Source organism: Jatropha curcas, chromosome 9 (assembly GCF_041381405.1).
Source record: "Jatropha curcas cultivar XTBG-Jc1 chromosome 9, XTBG_Jcur_1.0, whole genome shotgun sequence".
NCBI lineage: Eukaryota > Viridiplantae > Streptophyta > Magnoliopsida > Malpighiales > Euphorbiaceae > Jatropha > Jatropha curcas.
In genome coordinates this window covers 7,656,283-7,677,279 of record NC_143159.1, presented here as the reverse complement: position 1 = coordinate 7,677,279, position 20,997 = coordinate 7,656,283, and the positions used below count along the sequence as shown (strand labels likewise).

The 20,997-nt window shown below is 35.1% G+C and overlaps 2 protein-coding genes, 1 long non-coding RNA gene and 1 pseudogene across 5 annotated transcripts; 1 reads left to right on the top strand and 3 right to left on the bottom strand.

Annotated features, from left to right (window-relative positions):
* Positions 1 to 2,869: 2,869 nt before the first annotated feature.
* LOC110008961 (uncharacterized) lies at positions 2,870 to 5,403 on the bottom strand. Its single transcript, XR_016322416.1, has 2 exons — positions 3,381 to 5,403; positions 2,870 to 3,274 (listed from the first exon to the last, which is right to left on the bottom strand). It is a non-coding gene; the product is annotated as an uncharacterized LOC110008961 (long non-coding RNA).
* Positions 5,404 to 7,651: 2,248 nt separating this feature from the next.
* LOC105629185 (putative serine/threonine-protein kinase PBL11) lies at positions 7,652 to 17,251 on the bottom strand. 3 transcript variants are annotated; one of them, XM_012210729.3, is made up of 9 exons: positions 17,114 to 17,251; positions 16,587 to 16,938; positions 15,907 to 16,010; positions 15,698 to 15,771; positions 14,934 to 15,208; positions 14,404 to 14,539; positions 14,114 to 14,256; positions 13,859 to 13,982; positions 7,652 to 8,194 (listed from the first exon to the last, which is right to left on the bottom strand). In XM_012210729.3, exons 4-9 carry the CDS (start codon positions 15,747 to 15,749, stop codon positions 7,887 to 7,889), a joined length of 1,038 nt encoding a protein of 345 aa, XP_012066119.1. In that variant the 5' UTR covers positions 15,750 to 15,771; positions 15,907 to 16,010; positions 16,587 to 16,938; positions 17,114 to 17,251; the 3' UTR covers positions 7,652 to 7,886. The 3 variants fall into 3 exon arrangements, with proteins under 3 accessions (XP_012066119.1, XP_089581709.1, XP_020533045.1); XM_020677386.3 differs by lacking the exon at positions 7,652 to 8,194 and adding an exon at positions 11,787 to 12,067; XM_089725583.1 differs by lacking the exons at positions 7,652 to 8,194; positions 13,859 to 13,982; positions 14,114 to 14,256; ... (4 more) ...; positions 16,587 to 16,938; positions 17,114 to 17,251 and adding exons at positions 8,904 to 12,067; positions 12,304 to 12,442.
* Positions 12,074 to 13,852, bottom strand: LOC149493546 (uncharacterized; annotated as a pseudogene).
* A 753-nt stretch (positions 17,252 to 18,004) lies between the features above and the next one.
* On the top strand, positions 18,005 to 20,393 carry LOC105629184 (Pentatricopeptide repeat (PPR) superfamily protein). Its single transcript, XM_012210728.4, has one exon. The coding sequence runs from the start codon at positions 18,005 to 18,007 to the stop codon at positions 20,045 to 20,047; it is 2,043 nt and encodes a 680-aa protein (XP_012066118.1). The 3' UTR covers positions 20,048 to 20,393.
* Positions 20,394 to 20,997: the final 604 nt, after the last annotated feature.

Here is a 20,997-nt window from a genome sequence, read left to right as displayed (position 1 = left end):
TTTTATAGTATATATTTATATAATAGATAAAGTAGTCGTCCCATTATGAATGGAAGACAAAACTATTATATACTGAATGAATATCTTATAAATGCTTTTTTTACCAAAATACGTTATAAATTCTTTATTGATTTATAACGCTTGGTATAATTGTTGTAATGCTCGATATAATTATTGTAATACTCGATATAATTGTTTGTATTAAATATATTTAATACCTTTGATTTATTTGTTAGTCTATCACGTAATAATTATAAAAATAAGTGTAATTAACTATTTGATTCCAAAATTTTTGTCAAAGTTCCTATTACATCTCTACATTTTGTAAAATTAATTGATTCATCTCTGAAATCTAGAACAGTTAAACTATTTAATCTTTTTATTCAAAAAGTACTTCCTTTCAATTAAATATTGTATGATATTTATTATTTGATCTTTACATTTAAATAGTGTTATTATTTAGCTTCTTACATTTTATTGAATTACTATTTTATCCCACACGTAAAGATTAAAAAAAATGATACTTTTAGACATAGGTAGTAAATATTTAAACATAGCTAAATTTCAAGGATAAATTAATGATTTCAACCAAATATCGGGAATATAATAGTAATTTGAGCAACCTAAGGACTAAATATTTAAGTACCGTAAAAATAATTTGTAGCATTAACGCCCATTTTAACAAAAGTTATTACTAAAATTTTACTAGAAGATCAATATTTTTCACTTAACAACTATGGATTAGCAGTAACCTTCTCTATCTATCAACTATCACAAATAGCTAAACTAAATGGACCCGTAATAATTTTTTTAATTCTTATATAATTACCTTAAACCACTTAAAATGAGATGAGGTAGTAGTATGTTTAAAGAAAACGATTCTTTTTAAATGTATAATACATTTAAATCTTTTTTATATATTTCAAATATTTTTTAAAAAGAAAATATTACTATAATCTATATTATTAGTTTTTCTCTTTTTTTTTTAGGAGTGTCTTTCGCTCAAAGGACGAAAGATTAGTCTTTTCGATATACTGTCAGCTATTAAAGCAAGAACTTCTCCACGAGAATTAATTATTAGCTTTTTAATCATATAAAATAAGCATTTGACTGTCAAATTAGCAATTAACTATTAAAAACAAAAATTCGAACAAAAAAAATTAGGAAAAAAGATGAGAGAAATGGATGATAATTGAAGTGGAAAAGGATCTTGTAGGATTTGACACTCCAATTGTTATTATCTGCATTTTATAAAGAAACAACCTTAGTAAAGATTCCCATAATTATAGAATTGATCATCACATATACCACATAGTAAGTTCCATATTGAAAAGAGAAAAAAAAAAAAAAAAAAAAGAAAAATCTTGTTATAAGTGGTGAGTGCTACCTATTTCATACAGTCGCTTTCAGGAAACGTGGCACAACTGCCTACTCTCCTATTATTATTATCCTTTAATTATTCATCTTTTTCCACACATGATCCAATTTTTTGGGGGGCACATAATTTATTTATCAATTTTGAGAGATGTAATTCTTTTTGTTTGTTTTGACTTCATTAATTTTATTTGCCTCTTGCATTGGGCCTCCCCTTCTTATTCTCGGGTGCTTTTTATTAGGTCACTTGGTGCAGTTCGAGAGTTCACGAGCTTCTAATAAGTCTGATCTAATAATTTTTAAAATTAATTTATTTTTACTAAAAACTAATAAGTGGACCGAACATTGTTCAAACTTGCAATATTCAATCAAAGAACCATTTAAAGTTATTTAAACTGTATAATAGATATTTATAACTAAGACTCTTACTAAGCATTTATACCTTCTTGGTTGTATTAGGAAACTACTATGCATATCTGTATCGTATTTCAAAAGATGACACTCTACATCTAATAGTAATTTTAGAGCTTATTTCTCTTTAATTCTATTAATTTCTAATCGCTAAAATAATTATGATTTATTTAATTCTAAAAAAATCATTATTTTTGAAATTTTTTGTATTTTGTACATACATGGATATTTTCTTTCAAAATTCTAATACATGGGAGAGGACAAGAGAGAAAAGAGTTCAAGATGCTTGATGAAGACGATAGATGTCATCTTTAGCAAAAAGCAGTCGCACCATTGTCAAGGAGACAAATGAAAAAGTGACACTTTAAATGGCTGAAAAGATGGATCCTTCAAAAACAAAGGACCATCTCACTCTTCGAATCTCATCCTTTTTTGAAAAAATTCCCTCTTCACCCAGCCCTTGTGGAGTGGAGATAACTATTGCCTAGTCAACCTTATCTTCTTCTTCTTCTCCAAGTCTCTACATCTTTCTCCTCTTAATTTCTTCTGATCCGTAACTTGGATCTTATGAGATTATCCGAATATTAAGCAAGCTTTGGACCAAGGTTTTCAGATCCAATCCGGTGAAGATAAAGAATCAAGGATTTTTTTTTTTCTTTTTTGGAATGGATCTAATCATAATATATATATATATTAAAATATTATATAAAATAAATTATAATTTTCGTTTAAAAGTCATATTTGTTAATTAAAAAGATTGACATTAATAAAATTTATTAAAAAAAATATTTTAATTATCAAATTTTACTCGGTTTCTAAATACTTATAACATCTGAGAAATAGTCACATGTAAGAAAATACTATATCCTAATACTTGTTACATTTATAGTTTCAAGATGTAATGATTTCTTTTTCGTGTTTACCCTTTGTATATAATCAACAATTATTATTTCAATTCTTCAAAAATTTAGTATTTGAATATATTAAATTAAAAATAATGTAGTTAATTTACTCGATAATTTATTGTAATTTAAACAAATTTAATGATTTTTAAAAAGACATAAAATTTCAAATATAATAAATATTTAAGAAGGGACGGAGTAATAATTATTAATTATTAACAGAATCAGGTCATATTTGTGAATGAAATGTCACTTAACAAACATATTTAACATGTTACAAATGTGGCCCAAATTATTAAGGGTAGTGTAGAAGAAAAAAGAAATTACAAATCCTTTTAATAAACGAGTAAAACTAGATAGTGTTTTTTTTTTTTTTTACTTCCTCCGTTAATTTTATATAGAAATAAATAATTTTTCACCCATGTTAAATTTTTTTTTTTTTTGGAATTCAACACGGAAACTGCTTATATCAGTCATAAAAAGATAACAAATAATGGGGTATAGAATCCCAAACTGTGAGACGAACATGATTGAAAAACGCTCTAACCAACGTGTGCGCGCCTATGTTCGCTTGTCTCCTGATCCACCTAATTGCAATATTAGGCCTAGAAATTAAAAGTTGTTTATAATCTCTAATAATGATACTAAACTCAGAAAAATCATTTAAAGGAGAAATTAAAGCATGAATAAGACCTTGACAATTTGTATAGATGCAACCAGTTGTAGTGGTAGAATCAATAATCCAAGCAAGGCTAGCTCTCAAAGCAAGCACTTCAACCAAGAGGGGCTTGTTATAGTTGTCCAACAAACTCGATAGTCCCTGCAAAAACAGACCCTTTGCACTCTCCATGACTGCACTGAAACCAACCAAATGCAAATTTCGAAAAATAGCTCCATCAATAAAGGTCTGCCATCCATCGACCCTCATCACACCCCATGCTGGAACGCTACATGACCCAGAGACGTTAGCAAGCCCATGAACTACTGGCGCGACCAATGGAGTTGTTGTTCGCCACTCTTGAAGCATGGTGTGAATAGTTGTTGTAAGCTGGGCAGGTCGGATAAACTTGTTCTCGCACTCTAAAGAGCCCAAGCAACAAAGACCAACTTTTGAATAGTATCCGCATCGTTTGACACCAGAACCTGCAAAAAAATGTTAGTAAAAGAGAAATCATTTTGCGCTCTTCCAACTCCACAACTCCTCCAAACCTCCCTCGCCCTACAACAATTCATTAAAACATGATCAATATTCTCGATTTGATTGCAAAAGCGACACTCCCGCTCCACCCTCATACCTCTCGTATAGAGTTTATCCTTAGTAGGCAATATCCCTCTAAACACTCTGCACATGTATTCTCTCATTTTTGGCGGCACACTCAAGCCCCAGATTTTCTTCTAGTGATCCCTATGTAATCTTTTCCCACCTTCCAGACCATTGAAGAGCTAGATAGTAATCAGACCGCACACTATACACACCCTTTTTATCGTAATGTCACGTCAATTTATCCTCCAACTCCCCTAGACCTAGAAGAATACTAAGAATGATGCACTAAAAAGCTCTACTATTTCGTAAAAGTCCTAACACCTCCTATCCCCTCTAATCAAATCTCTCACCTGCATGGTACGTTCAATAAAATGTAAACCATCCTCCACATAAAAGAAATCATTCTTAGGTAACCAAGGATCGGTCCTCGCCAAAATGTGCTCACCACTCCCAACTCCCCATTGAATCCATTGTTTTAACATGTCTCTAGAAAATAATAAACTCTTCCAAGTAAAACTCAGATTACTTCGTAAAGAAGTAGAAAGAAAGCTGCCATGAGGAAAATATTTAGCTCTGAGCGTGCGAATCAGAAGAGTATTGGGTTTGGAAAATATTTAGCTCTGAGCGTGCGAATCAGAAGAGTATTGGGTTTGGAAATTAACCTCCACCCCTATTTACTTAGCATTGCAATATTAAAACAATGAAGATCTTGAAATCTCATACCTCCATCCCTCTTACTTTGGCACATCTGGTCCCAAGAAAACCAATGGACTCCTATGCTAACCCCCTTATGGGAATTCCACCAAAAAGAATTCATAATTTTTTGTAGCTCATCACAGATAGTTTTAGGCATCAGAAACACACTCGTACAATAAGACGAAAATGATTGGGCCACAGATTTTAGAAGGATCTCTCTCCCTGCCCGAGATAAAAATTTGTTATTCCAATTATGAATAGGCTCCACAGCCTATCCTTCAAAAAACTAAAAATACTTTTCTTATTTCTCCCCATTAGAGATGGAAGGCCCAAATAATTTCCCCCACCTAATGCATTAGACACCCCCCAACAAATTAGACATTGAAGCCTTAACAAGAGCAGAGACATTAGGACTAAACATCATCCCAGACTTTTGATAGTTGACGGCTTGCCTAAACACCCTTTCATATAAAAAATAGGAAAGCATCATCCGCGAATAATAAAATGTGAGACCCACGGGCATCTAACACCTGCTCTCCCTCTATGGATCATCCCTTCCTCTCAGCCTTATTAAATAACAAAGACAAACCCTCTGAGCAAATAATAAATAAATAGGGAGAAATTGGATCCCTTTGTCGAAGGCCCCGGCCAGGGATAATAGGCCCTACAGACTCCCCATTACACAAAACAGAATAGCGAACTTTCGAAACATAAGTCATCATCTAGTCAATCCATTTATTATTAAAACCCAATGACTCATCATATCCCGCAAAAATTTCAATTCACCCTGTCATAAGCCTTGGTAATATCTAGTTTAAGAGTAGTCATACCCAACTCTCCTCTCTTTTTTCTTTTTAAATTATGGAGTATTTCAAAGGGCACAAGAACATTATCCTGGATTAGTTTCCCCGGAACGAAGGCGATTGACTATCCGAGATAATATGGGGTAAAACAAGCTTAAGTCTATTAACTAGAACTTTGAAAATAATTTTTTATACAGGACATTACATAGAGCAATACGCCTATAATTTTTCAAAGACTCAGGACTATTATTTTTAGGGATTAACACAACCAAAGTATCAAAGAGAGAGTCCGAAAAAATACCTCTAGCCATTGTCAACAACTATCAGCAATATCTTTGCCCACCACACTCCTAAACTTCTGGAAGAAAGCCGGATTTAAACTATCAAGCCCTGGCAATTTATCAGGGTGCATTTGAAATACAACATCTTTAAACTCATCCTCCCGAAAAGGAGCAATCAATGATTCATTATCTGCATGAGAAACCCTTCTACGCACTAATCTCATAATCCGGCCTGTATCCCCTTCATCCGCTGTGTACAAATCTTGATAGTAGTCCAAGATAATTGCATGCATGTCCACTGCGTCAGTTTTCCAAATACCCTCCCTATCACGTAACCCCTCAATCCTATTAGCCTTACGTCGTCCTTAGATATGGCCATGAAAAATTTAGAGTTCGTGTCCCTATAATTCAGCCAGTAAACCTTTGCTTGTTGCCTTTGCCTTAAGAAACTAGTTTAACCAAATTTTTTTTTGTCATTTTTTTTTCTAATTTACCCATAATATCTCATTTATTCCTCCTCTAATGTCAATGTATATCTTAAATTATGTTTCAATTTTCAACGATGCTTTAAATACTTTGTTGGAATGAAAGGAATACAAACAATTGCAAAAGTGAAGTTTATGCTCTGACTTGTGGAAAGAAATTCGTTTTTTGTCCTTTATTTGGAAAAGTTGCGTGGAAATATGAAAATTTATACTCATTTAATATTCCAAATGCTTTTGTTTATTAAAAACGTACTTTAAATATTGCGTAATTTTTTAAATATTCGATGAAGTTTGTAAAAATTCCTTTCAATGCGGTCGACTTGAAAATTTTATGGCCATTTTCTATTCAAACTTCATTTTAATCGGAGCTCATATAACCTATACAAGCACATTTTTTTTCAATGGAAATTGTGTAAAAAAATCCATTATGCAAAATTTATTCAAATTAAACGCTCATATATAGCTTTGTCTCTTACTATATTGAGAATCTCCTACCTTAAAAGCTTCACAAATGACTAAAACAAGGATAAAATAGATTTTCACATCGGCATAGTTTCAAAGTTATCAAATTAGTCAAAATTTTCTATATAAAGAGAACACCCCAAAATGAAAACTTTTCCTATATAAAAAGAATGAAGGGAGTACCTACTTTATTACCCTTGTAATTTTCAAAAGTTATTTCTTACTTTTAATTGTCTATACAAAAACTTTGTATGGTATTACATGAATTAAAGATTTTTTTTTTACAGGAAAGTATTCGATTTATTTCTGTTATGGGATAATTATTTGGCAATTATAATTTTTGTATGGGAATCAGGTTTTAGCCTGCAACATATGCTTCCATACACTTTTATGATTGTGTTGGATTTGAATACTACCACCTCCCCCTCTCCCTCCTTGTACCTATAGATAAAAAAAGATTACTCCCTCCCTCCCAAAAGATAGTCCATTTTTTCTTTTTAGTCTATCTCAAAATATAGTCCACTTTTTCTTTTTGCATTATAGTTAATCCTTAAATTGTCTATTATATCCTTATTTCAATAACTCTCATTAATTCTTACTTATTATTTCAATATAATAATTACTCATGGATTATTTAAAATGATATAATAGAAAAATTATATGAAAAAATTGCTTTTTAACCATAACAATTGCTATTTTTTTAATTTATATAAAAATAAAAAGTGAATTATTTTTTTAAAAGGGAAAGAGTATTACTTTTATATAAACTTCATAATACATAGGAAGTATTATTTTTATATAAACTTCATATTTAAATTTGTTGGTTGTCAATCGTTCCGTTGGATTTGATGATTTTTGATTTTTTTTTTTTAGATTACACTTTTTAGAAAATCAAAGCAGCGGCCATTATTTTATTATCTATATTAAATTTTGTTGCAATTAAAAAGCATTAGATAGAATACTTATTAATCAATTTAATGGAATGGAGGGAGTATTAACTATATATAATGATAACCTCTAATTGTAGGGGTACATATACAACGAGAACAGTAGACAAAAATGTTACTGCCTCAACTAAAAACAATTCTTGCCTACACCCATGATAATAGAGGCAAAAATACTACATGCAAAGTGTAAACCAAAAGCTGTACATTGTTCCTACAAACACATGCTTCTAAAACCTGTTTACTATTCTTCTTTTAATTTGATTATTGAAGCCCCTCCAACACCATTACCACATCATCCATCTCTGGTCTAAACTTTGGTTCATCATTTAAGCAATGCAGTGCAAGGTTAGCCAGCTTCTCGGCTCTTCGAAATAAGCGCCATCTATCAAAACATGGATCCAAAATGTAGAAAACACTGAGTTTGTTTGTCCAGTAATAACGCTTTGCCCACTTCACCAGGTCACGTTGCTTAGATGGCTGGCTCACGTCTATAGCTCGTCGACCAAATAAAATTTCTAAAAGTACAACTCCAAGACTATATACATCGTCGCTCTTTGCCATCAAATGGCCTGCTCAATATCAAAATTCAAATAGTGATCAGAATCCATGACACAGTGCAACTTTATTTTTGTATTATTTATACATAAACCATAGGCAATAAGTGCAACTGGAACCCAATAGGTAGGGTTAACAACCACCAAACTAGCATGGAGAAATTCTGAACCACGCTATGGGACTTCGGGATTGAGTAACAGAGATATATTATTAAAGATAAGTTTCCCTAATCAGGCTAAACCAGATAGTTCTCCTCACACTAACGGTGGGGAGACTGGTGGGCGATTTTGTTAACATGGCGAAGAGTACGAGACAGAGTGAAATATTTGCTACACTATAACCCACAAATCTTAGATCATTTTTTCATCTCGTTATTAACTTTTAGAAAAAGAAAAAAAAGAAAAGAAAAGGAAGATATTTCTTGCAAATATTTCTATGGTCATGCTTCAAAAATCAACAATATGGCAGATTTTACTCCCTCTATCAGTGGTAGCTTTCATTTGCTCTCACTTTTGCTCTCTCCAATACCCCTTACCGTCGCACAGTCTCATGTGATATTTGCTAGGATTAGGGATCTATTTAACACTTCTAATGGTGAAAAAGGTGAAGAGTAAATTACTCAAACATAACCTCTGGAGTGCATAGAGAAAATGGTAAAAATAATTGCATTGAAACAGAAAATTGAAGCATGCCAAGCAGATCAATATCAATCAGACTTGTGAAGAAGCAGAATGAGAGGAAATATTAACTTGATTATTCCCTCAAGAATTGGGGATATAAATAGTACTATATATGTACAATATAGGTAACTAATCTGGGATCCCAAATAATCTGCTAAGATCCCAAATAATCTGCTATAATCTGCTAGTAATCTGCTAATTATAGCTCCTAATCTCAGCAGCTAATTACAACTAATTACGGCTATAATACAGCTAAATACAGCAGCTAATCATAACACTCCCCCTCAAGCTTGAGCATACATGTTGTATGTTCCTAGCTTGCTACAAATGTATTTAATTCGAGGTCCTCGTAAAGATTTGGTCAGTATATCTGCCAATTGATCGTTCGAACTGACAAAGGAACTAGATATGCATCCTGACTCAATCTTTTGTCTGATGAAATGACAATCGATCTCAATATGTTTCGTTCTTTCATGAAACATTGGATTTGAGGCAATATGGAGTGCTGCTTGATTGTCACATATCAGTGTCATTGGTTTTATTTCTCCACACTTCAACTCTTGAAGAAGTTGCTTGAGCCAAACGAGTTCACAAGTGGCTAATGCCATGGCTCGATACTCTGCTTCTGCGCTTGACCTAGCCACAACATCCTGTTTTTTACTTTTCCATGATATCAAATTTCCTCCAATCATGATACAATAACCAGAAGTGGACCATCTGTCAGAGGGAGAACCTGCCCAATCTGCATCTGAATAGCCAACCACTTGTGAATGACCCTTGTTCTCATATAACAGACCTTGCCCAGGAGTTCCTTTGATATATTTCAGAATGCGAACAACAGCATCCCAATGACTATCACATGGAGACTGAAGAAATTGACTAACCACACTCATGGCAAAAGAAATATCCGGTCGTGTAATAGTAAGATAGTTTAATTTTCCAACAAGCCTCCGATATCTGCCAGGATCTTTAAATGGCTCCCCCTGTCCTGGAATAAGTTTTACATTGGGATCTATAGGAGTATCCACAGGTTTACAATCCATCATACCTGTTTCTTCTAGTATATCAAGAGCATACTTTCTTTGTGAGATTGCAACTCCAATCTTGGACTGTGCTACCTCAATCCCAAGAAAATATTTTAGCTTTCTCAAATCTTTAGTTTGAAAGTTGCTGAATAAATCCTGCTTTAGTTGAGAAATCCCTTCATGATCATTGCCAGTTATGACAATATCATCAACATAAACAACTAGATAAGTACATTTCCCATGATTTCCATGCCGATAGAAGACTGAATGATCAACGTCACTTCGACGCATGCCAAATTTTTGGACAACAGCATTAATTCCAAACCATGCACGTGGAGAGTGTTTCAAGCCATAGAGAGATCGATGTAGTCGACATACCAAACCAGACTCCCCCTGAGCAACAAAACCAGGAGGTTGCTCCATATATACTTCCTCGATCAATTCCCCATGCAAGAAAGCATTTTTGATATCAAGTTGATGAAGAGGCCATTGATAGATAGCTGCCAAAGAAAGAAGAAGACGAACAGAGGCTATTTTGGCCACAGGGGAAAAAGTATCACTATAATCAAGGCCATAAACTTGTGTGTACCCCTTTGCTACAAGCCTAGCTTTCAACCTATCAATTTTACCATCTGGTCCAATTTTAACCGTGTAAACCCAGCGACAGCCAACAGTGCTCTTCCCAGGAGGCAAAGAAACAAGTTCCCATGTACCATTATTATGCAAAGCAGTCATCTCCTCTGTCATAGCAGCAGACCAACCAGGATGGTTAAGCGCTTCACTGACACTCTTAGGGATAGAAACGGTAGACAATGTGGAGACAAAGGCATAATATGAAGGAGATAAACGATGATAGCTCAAAAAATTGTAAATAGGATGAGAATTACGAGTGGAGCGAATACTTTTGCGAAGGACAATGGGAGCATTTTCTGCCTCTGTGTTTGGCACGACCGGTGCAGGGGATGAGATCGGAATAGGAGATGAGTCACTAGGCTGTATATCTGCATTCAAAACAGGGTTAGTAGTAGGACGACGAGAATAGACCTGAAGAGGACGAGATGTAGCTGGAGGAGGAAGAATAGGAAAGGGGGGAACATTGGAAACAGATTGTTCAAGCTCTGGCTATTTAGAAAAATAAGGGGTAGTTTCAAAAAAAGTAACATCAGCGGAGATAAAGAACTTGGAAGAGATTGGGTCATAACACTTGTACCCTTTTTGAAGACGAGGATATCCTAAGAAAATGCACTTAATGGACTTTGGTAGAAGCTTGTCCCTGCCAAGGTATGATCATGAACAAAACAAGTACTCCCAAAAACACGAAGTGGCAGATGAAAGGGGTCCTGTTTGGGAAACAAAACAGAATGAGGACTTTGATTCCATGAACAAAACAAGTACTCCCAAAAACACGAAGTGGCAGATGAAAGGGGTCCTGTTTGGGAAACAAAACAGAATGAGGACTTTGATTCTGTAAAACAGAAGAAGGCATCCTGTGAATAAAAAAACAAGCAGTAAGTACTGCATCCCCCCATAAATGAAGTGGGACCTGATTATGAAGAAGTAATGTGCGTGCTGTTTCAATAAGATGACGATTCTTTCTTTCGGCAATTCAATTCTGTTGGGGTGTATAAGCACAAGAAGATTGATGGAGAATACCCTGAGAAGACATAAACTCATTAAATTGCTGAGAAAAATATTCCCGAGCATTATCACTGCGTAATGTTTTTATGGAAACAGCAAATTAAGTTTGAATTTCAGCACAGAATTTTTGAAAGATAGAGAATAGTTCAGAACGACTTTTCATGAGAAACACCCATGTACAACGAGAATAGTCATCAATAAAAGTAACAAAATAATTAAATCCCAGAATTGTACTAACACGACTAGGACCCCAAATGTCTAAATGAACAATATCAAACATAGCCAAAGCTTTATTATTGACAATCTTAGGAAATGAAACACGAGATTGTTTTCCAAGTTGACAAGATTCACATTCCAAAACACTTAATGAAGATAAGCTAGGAACTAAATGTTTAAGTTTAAGAAGACTAGGATGACCAAAACGATTGTGTAGAAGCTCAGCGGAAGCAGTAGAAGCTAATATAATAGTGGCTTTCAAAGGGGATATGTAATACAAGCCATGTGACTTATATCCCATTCCAATCGTCTTCCCCGTACGCCGATCCTGCACAACACCATAGTTAGTTATGAAAAAGACAATGCAATCAAGCTTTTCGGTGATTTTGCTAACGGAAATTAAATTATAAGAACAGTCAAGGGTGTATAAGACAAATTGTAAAGTTACTGATGGAATAAGTTGAACTGTCCGAATGCCTTTAACTTTAGTTTCTAAACCATTAGCTAAGGTGACTGTGGATGAGTCTAGAGTAGGAATGAGAGTAGAGAACAATGTTTCATTACCAGAAATGTGATCGGAAGCGCCGGAATCAAGTATCCAAGGAGCACCAGTTGAGGACTGAGACAAACAAGCAACTGAAGTGCTAGAGTGCTGTAGACTAGGTGACTGTTGTTGAGCTTGTTGTTTGGCTGCTTGGAATTGTGCATATTCTTCATATTCTGACCTTGTCAGGGTGATGCAGTTGCTTGATGTACCAGGCAAAGGAAGAATTCCAACTCCATTACTCTGAACCATATGAGCTGCAGGTCGTCCAGTACCAGCAGATTGATTCTGAGACGATTTACCATGTAATTTCCAACAGGTTTCACGAGTATGTCCCGGTTTATCACAATAAGTGCTTAGAACCTTATACCTATTACCTTTCCATTTTTGATTACTATTCTAGACGGCAAAAGCAGAGGCTTCAATGTTAGGAGGTGCAGCCGGAGTGGTGGAAATACGAAGAAGGTGAGCAGAGATATCTTCTAAGGTAGGAATAATGGAACTAGTCAAAATTTGATCTCGAACAGAGCTAAGATCTGGTCGAAGGCCGATTAGAGCCAAGACCATAAAAAACTTGTCTCTTTGTTTTTCTTGTTCAGCAATATTCTCTGTGAAAGGCATAATGGAAACAAACTCATCTTTCAATGTCTCAACTTGCCCAATGTAACTAGCCATATCCATTTGATTTTACTGCAAATGGACAATATTAGAGACAACATTGTAAATTCGTTGTATATCATTGGTATACAATGTTTTGGCTTTTGTCCAGACCTTACAACAGGTTTTACAGGACTGAAAAAGAGGAAGTAATTTGGAATCAAGAGTATGCCATAATAGGCTACACAACTAAGCATCAATTTTAATCCATGCCGTCCTATCGGTTGCAACGATATCAATAGCATTCTTAATAAGATGATCATCATATCCTTGACCTAAGAACCATAGCTCAATAGAATTGAACCAAGAAATGTAATTGCTACTGCCTTGAAGTTTTACAGTAGTAATACCGGTAGAATTAGGAAGAAGAGACTTGATTAGACCTGATTCAGCCATATTCAGCAGCAGAACAGCAAAGAGAAAGGTGGCAGAATCTGTCGACGGCGTGTGGCTGACGACGGCGAGGATTCCGGTGACACGACTTGGTGTCTGAGGTCGTTGGTCAGTGGGTAGGCCTGGGATAGTGGCTGTGACTATAGAAGAGAGATAATAATAGGGTAATTGGAAATCCCTTAAAAGAGAGAAAGAGAAAAGAAGAAGAATGTATTCAGGCCCTTTGTTGGCTCTGATACCATGTGAAGAAGAAGAATGAGAGGAAATATTAACTTGATTATTCCCTCAAGAATTGGGGATATAAATATTACTACATATATACAATATAGGTAACTAATCAAGGATCCCAAATAATCTGCTAAGATCCCAAATAATCTGCTAATGATCTACTATAATCTGCTAGTGATCTGCTAATTATAGCTCCTAATCTCAACAGCTAATTACAACTAATTACAGCTGTAATACAGCTAAATACAGCAGCTAATCATAACAAGATTTATGAGAAACCACATATAAACATGGTACCTGTGGAAAAATACCCTTGTGCAACATAACTATTAGTTCCCACGACTGGAGTAGAGACATAACTCTCATCGTCAGGTAGCCCGTCTCTGGCTAAATAAAAATTAGAAAGCTTTGCATTATAGTTCTGCAAATAGCAGTAGGAATAAGTCAACAAATGCAGATTTACTCAAAACTGACTCAACTAAGGGTTAGTCCCAAATTAAGATATAATGTGAAAGAAGTGACTGAGTTATGTAATGTGAATGAATCACATACTGAATCAAGCAGTATATTAGAAGTCTTAAAGCCCCCATATATGACGTTCACATCAGCACTATGAAGAAATGCAAGCCCCTTTGCAGCACCAAGGGCAATTTTCATGCGTAGGTCCCAAGAAAGTGGCTGGAAAAGAGGCCCTCCTGTTTCAAGATTTATTTAATGCTTGTGGAAGGAGTATACACACACACACACATATATATCGAAATGAGTATGGAATGCTGTTCTTCCTATAAGGCAAAAGGTAAAAGCTAAAATCTGCAATTGAGTTAATACAACATAGAACTCACTCATGAATAAATGATTCTCCATGCTGCCACGAGAAATAAACTCAAAAACCAAAAGCCGATGGTTATCCTCATAGCAGTAACCAATCAACTTAACAAGATTAGGATGCTGCAATTTTCCAAGATAGTTGATCTCTCCCTGTATGTCCAAAGAACAACAGAAAATCAACTATTTAGCTCATATCAGTCTTTTAAAGACTCTGCATATGAAAAGGAATCTAGAATGTCATAATTTCACTGATATTAAATATTTAAACTTTTTGGACATCCTAAATTTGCAATGGCTATTTCCATGGATCAAGCACTTGTATCATTATAAGTAGTAAAGCAATTAAAGCACACAAGAAGAATTGGATTTACATTTAATATATATCTATTACAATCAAGTTCCCTCTAATTGTGAGGGAAGTATGCAAACTCCTTCCAATGATGAACCTCAACCAAATAAAATAGGTCCCTAAATTGAAAAGTAAAAAATTGATCATCAATAATAAATGGCAAAAACAATAAGACATTGAAACCATGTAACTGACCAGCCATTCTTTGCGACCCTGAAAATTTTCTTGGTTAAGCTTCTTCACAGCAATCGCCATAAGACTAATGGTGTTGATAGGTGTAAGCGAGTGTTGATCAATCCAACCTCTGAAAACTACCCAATTGCCATGGTGTCCCAGTAAACTATCCGATCGGAAGTTTTTAGTGGCAGTCTTTAGCTCCCTGAAGCTAAAGTTCTTTAAATTCAAGGACTGCAATATCTCACCCTCAATGCTGAGATTCTTCCAATCTCTGTTAACACTTGAGTCCAAATCTACAGGATAGGTAAATTAATCAAAATAAAAATTGTTTGCAGAAAAGTGAAAAATATATTCTTTTCATTGCCCAAATACAGTTTAATATATTTAAGACTTATTGCAATTGCACCATATTTTCAACTATCTGACAATCATATCCAAAAAAGAAACTTAGTGATCAATCGGACCCAAACCTAAATTGGGTTTAGGGTTAGGAATAAAAAATTAGAAATCCTCACAACTGCAACACATAACATAACCATAGCTCAAGCAGAGTCATAAACAAAAATGGCAACGCATTAAAAAATTCCATTAATCCATCAACGGGTAATGTAATGTGTAGCTTAAATCAATAAGCCTGACCAATGTGTATGGCCCTGGGGTAAAAATTAAGAAGAAGGTGACTAATTTTAATCCAAATCAAGCAAAACTAAAAACAGCTACTTATGAAAACACACAAAACCCTAATTACTCAATAAAATAAAAGAAGAAATGGGTAAATAAACCTGTATTAGTTGTATAAGCCTTGATGCTGCTGCTGCTAATACGAATTCCCATCCGAACAGACACCTCAAATTATCTATATAGCAATTCCAAAAGCCAAAATAAATAAATAAACAAAAAAAAGAGCAATTCTTGTTCCAAGAAATCCTTTTTCTTGCTTAGAAATTGGAAGCAAGTATTACAACAAGAAAAAGAAAGAAAATAGAATCACCTTGACTTTGAGCAACTCAATAGAGATGATCTGTGGTTTGGGAAGTTTGGAAAGTCAACAAAATATTCGTATATAATTGCACTTATTAATCGTAGTAGCTCTCCCTATAAATCATTTGGTTGTGATCAATTCAAATGTACAGAACATATGCATAGCAGATAGTAAATGGAGAATTAGATTAGGAAAAAATGCAGAAGAAAGAGTTTTGATTTTGATTCCAAATTTCATGTAGTTTCACAGGGGAAGCAAGCAATCAGCATTCTGAAATCACCAAGTTTCCATTTCCACATAGGTTGCACAGATATAGACACGGGACGTCACATGATAATGACAATTTATATATATATTATAAAAACAAGTGGCACGCAACAACACATTAGGACACACTATCAGAAAAAATATAATTTCTTGAAGGCATACAGAATTATTAAAATATTCTTGAAACCTCCAAGTATTTCGAATTACTAAAATACCCTGTGAGGTAAGTTTACGCCAAAATGCATTTGGATTAATTTCAACTTCCATTTTTAACTTTTAATACACTAAACTTTCACCAAATATACTTTTAAATTATTTTTACATGAAAATAACAACAGTACCTTTCATGTTATGTTTGTACCTTTCATGAAAATGGCAGAACATATATGCAGTTTATAAGAGCCAGAGTAAGAGAAACACACCATCATTATTGACGGGTTGGAGCTGAGTTTGCATTAAGTAGGTAGGTGTTATACCAAGAAAACGATTGGGCACACCACCAACTCCAGCTTCTGCTGAATCAGCAGCACCAAGAAAAAAGGCATAATTTGTTGCTCCTGCACTGCAGTTTGCAGAACTATTTGCATAGCTCATTGAATTGTGACTTCAGTTGATTGTCACACTGGTACTTGTATCAAGGGAACTTCATGATATTATACTCCATTTTTCTATTTCCTCCTCATGGATTTCACCATCTTTTGATATAAGAGGAAGGCTCAATTTCTGAGCTGCTTCAGCAATAACCAACCAAACCGATCCTCTAGAGTCTCAAACCTAAATTTAGGGGATTCAGGCAAGGTTCCTCTATTAGTCATCCAATAATAAATAAAATTAACATCAAATAGTGCTAAAATTGAAAAATCATTCCATATTAGAGCCATATAAATTATAAAGTGCCTCAATAACCAGTTTTTCAAACAATAACAATAATGAACATCTCTGATAGTACCTTTCCATGGCACTTCAACTACAATCAAACCATGTCCTCTCTTTCTCATCTTTTCCTTTCAGTTATAAATTACTGTTCATAATAACTTTAGAAAACATAACCCAAGGAGAGTCCTTCAAGCTAAGTTGTGGGTATAACCCTTGAACGTCAGGAATGCTGCCAAGATTAGCCACTGAAACAGCTCACTGATACTCTTCCAGCATAGCAATTGCCCAAGTCTCTCTCGACATCTCCTCTCTTGCCTACAACAATACCCAATCAAAATTACTAAGATTCTTGCTAGCCAAACAGAGAATAGAGAAAATTATCAGATGCCAACGAAATCTGAGGTAGAGAGTACATTTGGATGTCATAGTAGGCAGATTTGGAGATGAGAGATCCATCGGGGGGCTAAGCGACGGCGTTCTAGCTGATCGATCACCTGAATCACGTCGCCGGAACGTTTTGGCCTCCCCCTGCATTCCCTTCACTATTGATTCAAAACCGTGTCGTTTTTACTCTTGTTCGAGCGCTGATTACAAATGATTCACGAGGTTAAACTTACTCTTTTGCCCTTTGAAATCCCACCTAATCACCGCCTTCAGTCCCCTGCAACAAACATCGTCAGTCATTGCTTCCTTTTCTTCTTTTATTCTTGCTCGATTGTAGTTTCGTTTATTCAATCGTGGAAATTAACGATGTCAAGGAAGAGGAATTTGAATTCTCAACGACTTATTGTCTGTCAAAAGAATTGGGCAGTACGAGTAAGACCTCGACCTGCAAAATATCCGACATTGATGTAGTTGATGAACATGTTTCGCTTTCTAATCTTGTCAAATTTCTCGTTACTAATGGTAGCTTCCTCTCATTTTTTTGCTTTTTCTCCAAAGGATTAACGTTGACACCATCGCTATGGATCATGACTTCGAATCTTTGGCTCGCTTGCTTCAATCCTTTAATACCCACCATTTAATCTACCAAGGCAAACAGCTCCACCTTCTCTTTTTTAAAAAGGGTATCATAAGTTCTACTCTTTCACTGGCAAATCGCCTTCTACAGATGTATGCAAGGTGTGGCGGTATAAGTGATGCGCATAAACTGTTCGATGAGATGCCCAGTAGAAACTGCTTTTCTTGGAATACAATGGTAGAAGGCTACATGAAGTCTGGAAACAAAGAAAAATCTTTAGAGCTCTTTGATTTGATGCCCTTCAAGAATGATTACTCATGGAACGTGGTCATGTCGGGGTTCGTTAGAGCTGGTGAGCTAGATATTGCTAGGAGGCTGTTTAATGAGATGCCTAGGAAAAATGGGATTGCTTGGAATTCGATGATTCATGGTTATGCCAAAAAAGGGTATTCAAGAGAAGCTATTAAGCTGTTTAAAGAATTAACTTCGAAGCCTTTTGAAAAATCATATGGTGATACATTTGTATTGGCTACTGTTATTGGTGTTTGTACTGATTTAGGAGCTATTGAATGTGGAAAACAAATCCATGCTCGGATTCTAGTTGATGACCTGGAATTTGATTCTGTGCTGGCTAGTTCATTGATTAATTTGTATGGGAAGTGTGGTGATTTAAACAGTGCAAATTATGTTTTGCATATGATGGGGGAGTTAGATGATTTTTCTTTATCAGCACTAATCACAGGCTATGCAAATTGTGGACGAATGAGTGATGCTAGAACAATATTTGGTAAGAAAAGTAATCCATGTGTTGCAGTATGGAACTCGTTGATTTCTGGATATGTTACCAATAATGAGGAAATGGAAGCATTTGCTATCTTCAATGAGATGCAGAGAAATGGAATTCTGGTAGACTACTCCACAATAGCAATTGTTTTGAGTGCTTGCAGTAGCTTTGGGAATACTAAACATTGTAAACAAATGCATGCCTATGCTTGTAAAGTTGGAGTAGTTGATGACATTATTATTGCTTGTTCTTTTATAGATACATATTCAAAATGTGGAAGTCCTAATAATGCTTGCAAATTATTCAGTGAGCTCAAAGCTTATGACACAATTTTGCTCAACTCAATGATCAAAGTGTATAGCAATTGTGGTAGAATTGAAGATGCAAAAGAGATCTTCAAAACAATGCCGAGTAAAAGCTTGATATCTTGGAATTCAATGATAACGGGTCTTGCCCAAAATGGTTATCCAATTGAAGCATTGGATCTCTTTTGCAAAATGAATAAACTGGATTTGAGAATGGACAGGTTTAGTCTTGCTAGTGCGATAAGTGCCTGTGCTGGCATCTCTTCGCTTGAGCTTGGTGAACAGGTTTTTGCAAGAGCAATTATCATTGGGCTCAAATCTGATCAGGTTGTCTCTACCTCCCTTGTTGATTTTTATTGTAAGTGTGGTTATGTTGAAAATGGGAGAAAATTGTTTGATACAATGATAAAATCTGATTGTGTCTCTTGGAATTCGATGCTGATTGGGTATGCCACAAACGGTTATGGATTGGAAGCTCTGACACTGTTCAATGAAATGAAGCATGATGGAGTGAGGCCAGATGATATTACATTTACAGGCGTTTTATCTGCCTGTGATCATTGTGGATTGGTTGAGGAGGGATGGAAATGGTTTAATGTTATGAAATATGACTATCACATTGATCCAGGAATTGAGCACTTTTCCTGTATGGTTGATCTTTTGGCTCGTGCTGGTTGTCTGCAGGAAGCAGTGAATCTTATCAATAATATGCCTTTTGAAGCGGATGCCAGCATGTGGTCATCTGTGATGAGGGGTTGTGTGGCTCATGGAGATAAGGATCTTGGAGAAAAGGTGGCAGAGCAGATCATTGAGCTCGATCCTGAGAGCTCCAGTGCGTATGTGCAGCTATCTGGCCTACTTGCTACCTCTGGAGAGTGGGAAAGTTCTGCCCTGGTCAGAAAGGTAATGAGAGAGAAGCAAGTAAAAAAGCATCCTGGTTTCAGTTGGGCTGATTGAACAAGATATTTGGAATGCAAATAATCTGGGTATTTCCATCTGCTTCTTCACGAGGAAAAATCATATTTTTGTTCCAGCTTTTGCAGAAACCTTTCACGTATCCAATCACTCTCAATTAATTGTAAATTTGAAGAGAATGACATTTTGCGGTAGCCAATTTTTGGAGTTACTACTTAAATCATGTCGAGATTCCTTATCTGAACTCTATGAACATTCTTATGGTGCAGATAATCCTGCTTCTGTTATCTCACAAGGCTGGCTACCATTCTCTTACATGTTTTTGCAACTTTCTTATGGACAATTTTATACCTTGCATATATCATGATTATATCAATTTATTTAAGCACATTGAATAAGTTATCTTCTACTACAATTAATGATGCTTCCCCATTGGAATCAGTACTGTTTGAAAGCTCTTGACAGGTATGCTTCGAATTGAAAACCTATGATGTTGATGCCTCCGAGTCCTTTTTCCTGCCTCTTACAATGATTATGCACGGACATGGAGAAGAGGAATTGAGCAAAGCCCTGAAAATTATGTGAAAACACATAGATTTAGCGATTCAAGCAGAAGTGCAATTATGAGTTGCACTGGGGAATGTGCAATTATTTTTCGGGAATGCCAAAGATTTCTTACTTTGTAAAAGCTTAAATATGTAGCTCGAGAATAATATCATAACTTCTTTAGACCTGCTTATGATATCTTGAAATTAGATACCTAAGGACATGACTTGCCTTAAAGAAGGATTTGCAGGAACATTCATGCATTGTTATTTTTGTCTGTGACAACGGTGTAGTTGCTCAACAACAGAGGTAAACTAAACCAGTCATGTGCTCAAGTCATCAACTTTAAAAAGACAAATGATTTTATGCATGCCGGAATGCAATATTTTGCTGATCTTCCTATTAAGTACATCCTGGATTCTCATGTTTTGGCAGGATTCTCATGT